At 42.1% G+C, this 12,744-nt stretch overlaps 1 protein-coding gene across 1 annotated transcript in view; it reads right to left on the reverse strand.

The window, feature by feature from the left end:
- Positions 1-11,621, reverse strand: part of PKN2 (protein kinase N2) — a 254,573-nt gene extending 242,952 nt beyond the window's left edge. Inside the window, exon 1 of the mRNA XM_082266674.1 lies at positions 11,368-11,621. Within this exon, the coding sequence (XP_082122800.1) occupies positions 11,368-11,436 (69 nt within the window). The 5' untranslated portion in view covers positions 11,437-11,621. The remainder of the gene's footprint in view (positions 1-11,367) is intronic.
- Positions 11,622-12,744: the final 1,123 nt, after the last annotated feature.

A 12,744-nucleotide genomic window follows, 5' to 3' on the forward strand; every position in this document is an offset into this window, starting at 1 on the left:
ATTCCATGAGCCAGCGCAATTTTGAAGCATAACATCAGGTATCTATTCACTCGGTGTAACATTCTCTCTCACATTATAGAAAAAAATTGGGCTACTTTTAGTGTTTTATTTTTTTTTATTCAAAAAAAAAAAAAAACTGCATTTGTAAACACCCTATTTGCACGGCGGTCTTACAAAGTATTTCAATGATCTCCATTTGATTCTCCAAGGGTCTCTGCTTAAAAAAAAAAAAAAAAAAAAAGATATACGGTATCTCAAAAAAGTGAGTACACCCCCTCACATTTTTTGTAAATATTATATCTTTGTCACAACAATGAAAAAAATGGCACTTTGCTACAATGTAAAGTAGTGAGTGTACAGCTTGTATAACAGTGTAAATTTGCTGTCCCCTCAAAATAACTCACAACCAATAATGTCTAAGCTGCTGGCAACAAAAAGGGAGTACACACCCTTAGGTGAAAGTGTTCAAATTGGGCCCAATTAGCCATTTTCCCTCCCCGATGTCATGGGACTCGTTCGTGTTTCAAGGTCTCAGGTGTGCATGGGGAGCAGGTGTATTAAATTTGGCGTTTTCGCTCTCACTCTCTCATACTGGTCACTGGAAGTTCAACATGGCACCTCATGGCAAAGAACTCAGAGGATCTGAAAAAAAAAAAAAAAAAAAAAAAGAATTGCTGCTCTACATAAAGATGGCCTAGGCTACAAGAAGATTGCCAAGACCCTGAAACTGAGCTGCAGCACGGTGGCTAAGACTATACAGAGGTTTAACGGGGTTAAGGCAGTGCTAGAAAATAATGGTGGCTACACAAAATATTGACACTTGGGCCCAATTTGGACATTTGCACTCAGGGGTGTACTCACTTTTGTTGCCAGCAGTTTAGACATTAATGGCTGTGTGTTGAGTTATTTTGAGGGGACAGCAGTGTACAGTTATTTTGTGTACACTGTTACACAAGCTGTACACTCACTACTTTACATTGTAGCAAAGTGCCATTTCTTCAGTGTTGTCGCATGACAAAAATATTTACAAAAATGTGAGGGGTGTACTTTGTGAGAATATATATATATATATATATATATATATATATATATATATATATATATATATATATATATATATATATACACACACACACATACACACACACACATATATACACATACACACATACACACACACACACACACACACACACACACACTTCTTGAGGCCCAAAAATGCCAGGACAGTACAAATATCCCACAAATGACCCCTTTTTGGAAAGGTACTGTGATTGGCCCGGTCTGTTCCGTGTGATCAGAGATCAACACAATTGTACATAATGAATGGAAGCCATTCATTATGTACAGTTGCCATGTCACTTGCTGTGATGGTCAAAATGATCACATGGTACCAGCAGTAGGCCAGTACACGGATTTGTCATCTGGTAAAAGATAACGTCCACCAAGAATGGCAGCACTCCTGGCCGACCGTCATTCATCTATAGGCCAGGCGGGAAGCAGTTAAAGCCCCCTCCCCCATTGTTATCACGGTCCCAGCCCTTTTTTATCTATGCAAGGAGCTGAGTCTCCACCTTTTCATTAACACTGGGTGGCCTATAACAAACTCCAATAAATAACTTTACAGTATGCACACCCATAATGCTTCAGCATCACTCTCCATCAAAAAAAGTTAATTGGACCTACAAAGCAGTCCTGCAGTGATCTTTCCCTGCTTATCTCTAATCTACAGGTCTGGAATACTTGCACTACTTCTAATAGTCATGTGATAAAGGATGTCTAGACTTTAGGCCCACAAGCAGAGCCTTTTCCTTTAAAATTAATGGCGACCAACAAGCAAGCTCAAAAAAATTTTTACATTTTTTTTTTTTTTTTTTTATACCCAATCAAGCCTGTTCAAAGCAATCACTACTTTATCACTGCTTTTTCAGTAAAAAAATACTTTCCTCCTGCTATTTTCAGATGCACTTATAATGCTGCACAATGAAAATACTGCCTTCTTGGGGGGGGGGGGGGGGGAAACCAACAACAACAACAACAACACACACTTATCCCTCTTCACAAGATCTAACAGTGTCTACTTAACACCTTCCATATTCCCCCTCAAAAAAAGTCTCAGGGTCCTTTCACACGACCGCTCCGATCAGATCCGCCTGTGAGTTTTTTTTAAGCAGATCTGATCAGATCCCCCATGCATCCCTTTGGGGCAGCGGATGCCAGCGGAGACATGTGCGCTGACAACCACTGCCATCTGCATCCGATCCTGTCCGTGAAATTCGGATGGAAACCCTATTTTCCATCTGTCCAGCGGATTGGATAGGATGAGAGCGGACAGGTGGTCCGCTCTTATCCGATTTCCCCATAGAGATTCATGGGGCTCTGACACCTCGCTACACTCACAGAGCGGAGAGGGGGCTGTCACCTTCCTGCTCAGCGGGGATCAGTGTATCGATCCCCCGCTGAGCAGCACGGATCCGCCTACGGAGGCGGACCATATGAAAGGACCCTAAGGCCCCTTTCACACATATGGTCCGTTCAGTTACGTCAAAATATATCTGTTTTTCATCCATTTTCTTTTTACATCCACTACCAATACAAAAAAAAAAAAAAACGGATGAAAAATGGACCATTTGTTTGTTTACATCCGTTTTTCGTCCCGTTTCGGACGAAAGCGGATGAAAACGGATGATCATCCGTTGTCATACGTTTTTACATAGAGATGCATTGATGTCCATTTTTCATCCGTCAACGGATGGATGAAAAAACGGACAAACGGACCTATGTGTGAAAGGGGCCTAAAGCCTAGTACACAGGGGCCGAAATGTCAGGAGGCATCGGCCAGTTCAATGGAAACTATGAATAAATCAAAATTTTTCCCAATAGAAAGGAGAAAAAAAAAAAAAAAAAAAAAAAAGAAGTACAGCATAAACGCACATTTTTTTTTTTTTAACGCGATTTTACTGTGAATTCAACATGCTTTTACCGCAATTTTGCGCCCATTTTACTTTGCTTATGGTTTGTTTTCCATAGGTCATGTGACATCAAATACATAACACGGGAGCGTTAATGATGCATTTTTGCTGCGTTTCCAATCCAGAAGTGCAACAAGCAGGATTATTAACACCACAACGGAAGTGCAATGGACCAGTGTGAAGACATAGAATTTAAAAAAAAGATACATTTTTCTTGAACTTTTCTTGCGCAAAAAAAAAAAAAAAAAAAAAAAAAAAAAAAAAAAAAAAAAAAAAGGTGCCAACAATGACCGATAAGAAATTCATATTAATTTAAATTCATGATATGAATTAAGTCAACTATAATACAATTCTATATAAAAAAATTATATATATATATTTTTTTTTAAACTGTCATTTTCTGTTTCCGGCCAAGTGCATCCTGCATTTCGGCACCAAAATTTTCATTCAAGGCACCTCTAATAGAAACCAGCTGACATTCGGCCCGAGTATACTGCATTCGGTCCGACAGAAGCTGACCATTTGGCTGGCTTCTGTCGAAGGGACATGACTGAAAAAAGGTCTGCCGATAGGCTCCCAATCGGTGATCTTAGCCAATGGCTAAGAGCACTGACCAGAGCGCCGCCCCCCTGTCAGAACACAATAGAACAGCAGGAGAGATCACTGAAATAACATTGGATAGTTAGTACAGCGGCTACTTTGGCACTTCCCGGTTTTTTTTTTTCAGCCCTGCTGGGTTGATAAAAAAAAAAAAAAAAAAAAACTACAGTGCGTACAAGGCTTAACTGAGGATCATATTAGGTATACAGGAAAAAGATAAAACAATACAAAAGAAACAGTGGAGGTCGCCATGAAAGCTGGAGGGTTTTATACGGCCTGTTATCTGAACAGAACCACTCCAAGTATTTCAATGCCAAAATGACATTCACTCTAATTGCAACAAAGATATACAGTACAGAGATGTCTTTGTACCATCGATCTGCAAGATTGCTATAGACAGCCACTCATTTGTCTGAAGCAAGGACTTATATGGTATGAACTAAATTCACGGTCAGCATAATCAGTGCTAAATGGTCATGTTGCTTCAGTTAACTATAGCAATGGATAATGCATCGTCTACTGTTTTTAAAGATCCAAAAAGCAAAAAAATTTAAAATGTGGAAAACCAAAATCGTCAGCTATGTCATCAGCGTATTCATTTTAAAATCACGCAAAAGATCTAGACTAAAGGAGGCGAGTGAAGATTATACAGGTGTCAGGCAGCACATCACAACCAGTTTAATCTCATCCTTTAATTGCATTTGGTCTGACGATTTGCTTCCTTTTCAGAGCAGATTATCAATTACCAGAAGACAGAGAGCAACCGAAAGAAACATTGAAAAGATGGAAGAGTTCAGACATACAGGAGGCAATCTGTGAAGGCTTTTTATAAAAAGCTTCCTGGGGCGTTAAGAAACTTGAACCTACACAGATATCAGGTACACAAACAAGGTTACTAAGAAATCAGACAAATACACAAGATCAACTTCCAGTGACATTTAATAAATTAAAGATATAAACCTCTCCTAAACTGATAGCAATACATAAAATTCATGCCACGGGCACCCAATAAAAAAAAAATAAAAAAAAAACAAACAGTGAAGAAAGCTATTAATTAAGCCATAAATGTATAATACAAAAGAAATGCAGCCTAATGTAGTATACTTTGTTATGGAACCAACTACACTACCAACTCTATAGTTGCAGGACTATTAATCTATGAAGAACAAAAAGGTAGATTAAGATAATGTCTTCAATAACGGTTAGGGAATGCAGTTCCTACACACACTGTGATAAGTTGCTGTTATTCTTGTCTGAAGAGCAGGAATGTGTAGCTTGTAAGCAGTACATAAGAAAGAGAATACCAATAATTCAGAAAAGGCAATAGATTCTATGTTATCTGGCGCTCACATTCACCTTGAATGGGTATTTCAGACATGGGTCTATCGTTCATCTATAAAACAGATGTATATCAATGCATCCAAACATTCACAGACCAATCATATGGGGTTCAGCAGAGATTTAACGTGGTCACAAGTTTAGGAAACTATTTCTCCTTTCCCGATAAGCAGAGCAGAGCAGTGAGGATCCAGGACACACAAGCATTGTTAACTTCATTGACAAAATAATAATATTTTAGTCAACTAAAAGCATTTGTCAAAAGACTGACTATTGCTGGCCATACACTATACGAAAAATCATTCATAAGCTCAATATGCAAAAAAAAACAAACACTTGGCCGTGAGAGCAAACGATTGTGCCATCATGTAATGACCGATAAATCGTTCAGTGGTCATAAACTAATCATTTTTTTGTTTGTTTTTTCACATCTATCTAGTGCAAACAGTTTGGACAAGAAATAGAATTAGGGCCCTTTCACACGGGCGCTCCGTGTGTCCGCAAATCATCCTATTTTTTTGACATAATGTAAGTTACGGACATAATGTAAGTCAATGGCATTGCGGATGTCAGCGGAATACCATCCGCTGACACCCGATTTTCTTCCTTTCAGTTCTATTTCGTTTTTTGGAACGGAACAGAACCCTATTTTTCCTCCATTCAAAAAACGGAAAGGAAGCAAAATCAGATGTCAGCGGTGTCATCCGCAATGTCCATAGACTTACATTATGTCCGCATATCATCTGCAAACCGATGGGATGATATGCGGACATACGGAGCGGATGACACAAGCGTCATCCGCTTCGTGAAAAAAAAAAAAAAGTCCCGCAGCGGAGCAAAAAACCAGAGCGGCAGTGTGAAAGGCCTTAACCTTTTAATTTAAATTTTGTTCGGCAGAACATTTCCAAACTTGTTTTGTGTTTTCAATTACCGATTTGTGCCGAAAAACGAAACTGTCCAAATTACTGAATTTGACGATTTTTTGCATAGTGTATGGCCAGCATAAAACAATCAGAATTTGACATGAACATTACCACTGCACACAAGCCTTTATGCAGGTTGCAAGGTGTACCCAGTAGATTGCCAGTCCTCTTCTAACACGACTTGGTTCATACACACATCCCTGCATGGGACAGGAGTACCTCTTTATATACTCTAAAATTTGTGTACGCACGGGCTGCATTCTGATAGTCCCTCATTTGGCTATTGCTCAGAAAAAGAAAGGAAAGGAAAGTGCAACATGTCGCAGCTTGCATCAACACATATGTGGCCTTCCATGTAAGATAACAATGGTAAGCACTTGCCAGTGTACCTCATTAGACTTGTCTGACATTGGTAATGCCCATATTTATCGTAGATCAGAAAGCCCAACAAAGAGACCTTCCAATCTGCATGCATGTGAGCAGCTTTACTCCTTAAAATACTACTCCCCCATTACTTCATTTTCTTTAACTTGCAATGACAAAAAATAAAAAAATACTTGAAACCCATTAGCTATGCAAAAATTCATGAGAACATTCTGAACTTCAGTGCATGTTTTACAAATAGTCAGTCCACACAAAACAGGCATTCCGGTTTTTGGTAAATGCTGGTGACTGAATTGGGTGACTCATTGGCTTCTTTTAGCTCTCAGGCATTCCAGAAGAGACCTCTGCAAGGAAGCGCTAGCACTACCCACCTGCTGCAGCCTCTCTCTCTCTACCTCCACGTTTCTGAACTTATTTTTATGAGAGAAAAAATAAATAAAATCATACCTATAATGCTGGGACTTGCAGTGCCACAGATTATAAAAGGGTTGTCCTATTTAGCACCATGGTCTCCCATTAAATATATTACAGTTTATATAGTAGATAACACAATGGTCTTCCAGTGTATCTAATACATAGCTCCATGGTCTCCAAGGGTATATAGTACAGCCCAATAGCCCATTTCCCTGTATGTCAATGGCACTGGTTGTATTTAGCATGATGGCCCTTTCAGTAAATATGGTACAGATCTTTTCTGTATAGGTTAGTGTCAGCTGCAGAGAGATCACTACTGGCATCCGACAGCTGGGTACTTAGCATGTTGTAGTCCAATATAACTACTGTATTTTCTGGCGTATAAGACTACTTTTGAACCTCAAACAAATTGCCCAAAAATGGGGGGTCGTCTTATACGCCGAGTATAATATCTCCAAGGTAACCTAAGTATAAGTATTACTGGTAGATGAAAATTAGGGGGGGTCGTCTTATACGCCGGAAAATACGGTAATATAATGGGTGGACTGATGAATACAACCCTATTTCTGACCTTAAACCAGCATTTCCCCCCTCTACCTGCAGTCTATTCCTGGTGCAAGCTAAGGCTTGTGGTTTCACAGGCTACACAGATTGTCCTATTTAATGCTATGGTCTCCCAGTGTAAATGTTACACAGCTTTGTATAGGTTAGCCTCACTGTCCTACTTTGCACTGAGGTCTCCCAGCGTGGTCTCCACGGCTCCCCAGCCTATTTCTATACAGGTTTCTTGACAGCTGGGGAGATGTCAGTTGGATATTCAACATGTTATAGACCAATATAAAATTCACTGCTAGGAAATAAAAACTATGCAACTCTGTTCTGGACTTCTGGCAGCTGCCCTGTCATGCGGAGATATGTAGTTACATAGACTTAAAAGCCTATGCTCATTAGGAGTCTGGCAGTAAAAAAAAAAACAAACAAACAGCCCCATCCCTGAATATTAACCAGCAATACCTACTCTCCCTACAGCCTTAAAAGAAGTCAAATACAGGACTGTCCAATTTCACAGGATTGTCTCCCAGTGTATCCAGTAGACAGCCCCCAGACTATCTCTGTCCATCTTAATGGCATTGTTCTATTTCATAGGATGGGCTCCCCAGACTATCTCAGTACAGATCAGTGGGGGATCTTGGTGCAGGATCCTGACAGTCAGGTATCCAGTGTTGTGCACTCCCAATATAATTGAATAAGCAAACAAGAGAAAAAAAAAAATAAAATATGCCACCCCATTCTGGACTTTTATTGAGCAATGCCATCTCCACGTGCCAGCTCCAGCCCAGTCATTCTGGGACTTTTATTTCCACAGACTAAAGAAGACTGTCCCATATAGCACTATGGTCTCACAGTGTATATAGTACAGAGTCCCCCAACCTATTTCTATAGAGGTCAGTGTCACCTGAAGAGATCTTAATGCTGGAGTCTGACAGCAGGGTATTCAGCATGTTACACTTCAATGAAATTCTAGTTAAATGGGTGAACCAAAGAGGTAAAAAAAACAAGCTAACTCTATTTTTCATCTTTAACCAAGCAATGCCCTCTCCACCTGCAGCCTCCATTGAAATCTACTGTAAGCTCCTTCCCAGTCATGCTGGGACCAGTAGTTCCACAGTCTCTATAGCCCCATGGTCTTCCATGGTATACATTATGCAGCCCCCCATCCTATTTCTGTCAGTTAGGGGGGGGGGATCTCAGTGCCAGAGTCTGACAACTGTGCATTCAGCATGCATAACCTAAAATGTATACATTATGGGTGGACTCTAAAGAAAACAATGCGACGCCATTTCTGACTAAAAGCCTTGGTTCACACTGGGGCAGCACACTGTGCTGTTAGTGCGTTTATGTGGTGCACTGAGCATTTTTAATGTTTTTTTTTGGGAGAAGCAGTCTAGGTTATACACAAAGCTGACAAAAACGTACTAAAAGTACAAGTGTTTTAGGTACGTTTCCATCAAAATCTTTGGGACCAAAAGCATGTGGCAGTTGCACCAAAGTAGCACCTGCACCTTTTAAAAAAATTATAAAAAACGCACTGCACTGACGTGAACATACTTCATAGAGAACAACATGATTTCTATTATCAAACATACTTCATAGAGAATAACATGATTTCTATTATCATACATACTTCATAGAGAATAACATGATTTCTATTATCATACATACTTCATAGAGAATAACATGATTTCTATTATCATACATACTTCATAGAGAATAACATGATTTCTATTATCATACATACTTCATAGAGAATAACATGATTTCTATTATCATACATACTTCATAGAGAATAACATGATTTCTATTATCATACATACTTCATAGAGAAAAACATGATTTCTATTATCATACATACTTCATAGAGAATAACATGATTTCTATTATCATACATACTTCATAGAGAATAACATGATTTCTATTATTGTACAACGCAGGAGCAGCTGCATGAGAAAACGCACTACTGTGAACGGGGCTAAACCAGCAATGCCCCCCCTTCACCTGCAGTCTATATGGGTCTGATGCAGCAGGCTCCTGGATCAATGCATATATTTGCCACCACACTACTCATCATCAGGTACATCCAAAGCTTTTATTGAAGAAAGATCAAAGAACCAAGTGCAACATTTTGCAGCGGCACAGGACCCCTTCGTCAGGTACGGGACCCTCATCACATGCCTGAGGAAGGGGTCCTGCACAGCTCTGAAATGTTGCACTTGGTCCTTTGTGATCTTTCTTCAATAAAATCTTTGGATGATACTTGATCTGTGGCATGCTGGTGAATGAGTGCACTGCTCTGCGAGGTCCCCAGCTGGTAGTGGTGGCAGCACTAGCCATTTCTGAGCCCATTCCAGGAATGCAACGGGAATACTGTCAATATATGGTGCAGGCTCCTGCCTCGTCATGCTGTAACTTGTGGTGTCACCAGCTACAAGGAGATTGTTATAGACCAAAATAATTCCAAATGCTTATGATTAGCGAAAATAAAAAAGGTTTCCCCTCCTAGACTTGCAACCAGGAATGCCGCCTCTTCCAGCAGCCACTATTGAGGTCTACAGCAAGCTGCTGCCATGCTATGCAGGGACTTCTAGTTTCACGGACTAGAGGAGCCTGTCTAGACTGTGGTCTAATGGTGGAGGTCACTGCAACATGTATGGGAGGAAGAATAAAAGAAGTAGGAGTAGATCTCCGACTTTTATCCAGTTTGACCCCTGTAGAAGCTATGCTGGGACTTTTAGTTCCACAGACTAGAGGAGCCTGTCCAGCACTGCGGTCTCCTAATGGGGGGGGGGGGGGTGGTCTCTGAAATAGAAGTAAATGGGAATGTAGAAGATCTCTGACTTTTATCCAGGAATGCCCTGTCTCCCCTCTGTAGATGTCATGCTGGGACTTGTAGTTCCACAGACTAGAGGACCCTGTCCAGCACTGTGGTCTCCTGCTGGTGGAAGAATGTGTGGGAGGAAGAATAAGAGTCGTAGAGGAGTAGATCTCTGACTTTTTATCCAGCAATGCCCTATCCGGCCCTCTGTAGAAGCTATGCTGGGACTTGTAGTTCCACAGACTAGAGAAGCCTGTCTAGCACTGTGGTCTCCTAATGGGGGGAGGTCACTGCATTAGAACAAGTAAATAAGAATGTATGGGAGGAAGAATAAGAGTCGTAGATGGGCAGATCCCCGCTTTTTATCCAGCAATGCCCACCTGGCCCCTCTAGATGTCATGCTGGGACTTGTAGTTCCACAGGCTAGAGGAGCCTGTCCACCACTGCGGTCTCCTAATGGGGGAGGTCACTGCAACAGAAGTAAATGGGAATGTAGAAGAAGAAAACCCATAGCGGAGAAGATCTCGGATTTATTAAGCAAAATGCCGTGTCCCCTGTAGTAGCTATGCTGGGACTCGTAGTTCCACAGACTAGAAATGCCTGTCCAGCACTGCGGTCTAAAGGATGAGGTCACTGAAATATAAGTAAATGGGAATGTAGAAGAAAAGCCATAGGAGGAGAAGATCTCTGATGTATTAAGCAAATGCTCTGTCTGGCCCCTGTAGCAGCTATGCTGGGACTTGTAGTTCCACAGACTACAGCTGTCCAGCACTGTGGTCTAATGGATGAGATCACTGCCATATAAGTGAATGAGAATGTAGAAGAAGAAGAAAAGCCATAGGAGGAGAAGATCGGACTTTTATCCAGCAATGCCCTGTCTGGCCCCTGTAGTAGCTATGCTGGGACTTGTAGTTCCACAGACTAGAAATGCCTGTCCAGCACTGTGGTCTAATGGATGAGATCACTGCCATATAAGTAAATGGGAATATAGAAGAAGAGCCATATGAGAAGATCTGACTTTTATCCAGCAATGCCCTGTCTGCCCTCTGTAGAAGCTATGCTGGGACTTGTAGTTCCACAGACTGGAGAAGTCTGTCTAGCACTGTGGTCTCCTACTGGTGGAGATCATTGCAATAGAAGTAAATAGGAATGTATGGGAAGAAGAGCAGATCCCTGACTTTTATCCAGCAATGAATGTAGAAGCCAGGCTGGGACTTGTAGTTCAGCAGACTACAATACTTAGTAGTATAACTTCCAGTGCTGACAGTGTGGAGGACAGTCCATGGAGTACACAGCAGTCCGGGAGAGAGAGGCAACAGGTCCCAGTGGAAGCTCCCGCCCCGGCCCCCCTCCTTCTCCTTACCTGGTAGTCGGTCAGGATGATCTCCCGGTCCGTGTTGGACGCCATGGCCGTTGTATGCTCGGAGCTCATAGGGGGAGGGAAAGCGCTCACCCTTCTCCCCCCTCAGTCAGTCTGTGGCCCGGGGAGCCCTCCTCAGCGCTGGCACGCCGAGAGGAAGCAGGGAGACAGGAAACCAGGGAATGGCAGCGCCGCCTCCTCCACCTCCTCCTCACCCTGCCCCAGCCAGCCAGACCCCTCTCACCGCCCGTACGCCGCGCCTGTCGCACCCTTTGCGTGTCACGCTGTCGCGCCGGACGACGCTTTGCGGCCGTCACATGATCCCCGGACAGGGGTGTACACAACGACCCGACACAGGGAAAGGGGGCTGCCAAGTGCCGCCTTCGCCGCAGCGCCCCCTTCTGGCTGGAACTTTTCACACACGTCCCAGAAGTGAATCAAAACTTCTACACAGCTCGAAGTTCTCTCATTTCCGGGCTAGCCAGGGGCCACAACACTGGAACAAGTCCTTCACCACAAACTTACAGTACATGTACACACTGAATGACATCCACTCTGTCACCGTGTATGATACTAAGTATGGAGAACCCAAACTTTTACTCAACTTTGGCTAGAATAAAGAATGGTTAAACTGCTGCCATTTTTTTTTCTGTGTGATCTGTATTAGTGATCAACCGATATCGTTTTTTCGTTGCCGATACCGATATTTTGGCCATTGCATATCGGTATCGGCCGATATTTGCGTACATTTAAACATTTTTTTTTTTTTATTTTGATCACTTGACAGGTACTCTTTGTGGAGGGATCTGGGGGTTTAAAAAGACCCCAAACCCCTAGTGACGTCAGAACCGCCTATATGGGTGGACTTGGAGAGGGACACAGCTCCTGTTGCGGATCTTAAACTATTTCTCTTAAGCGACAAATGGAGGGAGTGGGACGTTTCTGGCTCTTCTCCCACCATTCAAGCTTCCTTGCGGGTTTGGCGTCGCTCTCCATGCCCATCAAACGAGCGAGATGTGCTTAGTACTACAAACTTACCAGTTACACTTCTGAGCTCCTTCATACCCGACTTACCCATACACTTGTTAATGCGAGGGAATATTACTTCTATACACTCCCTTCTACAAGGATGGGTCTCTCATTTCTGTCCCGGACTTGATCAAACAGCATACTCTCCCAAGCCACCTATATTTTCACCTAGGCCCCATTACGCATTTCTTGTCAAAATACCCTCTCCGTACACTTCCCATTGACGGACAGCTGTGGGATATTCTCACATCGCCAACTCCTAAACTTTCACAATATTATGACGCGTTACTAGATAACACTGCATTCCATAAAACCACCCATATGTTCAAATGGGATAGAGATCTCGGCAAA

This window comes from Pelophylax lessonae (assembly GCF_965119305.1).
Source record: "Pelophylax lessonae genome assembly, chromosome: 8".
Classification (NCBI taxonomy): domain Eukaryota; kingdom Metazoa; phylum Chordata; class Amphibia; order Anura; family Ranidae; genus Pelophylax; species Pelophylax lessonae.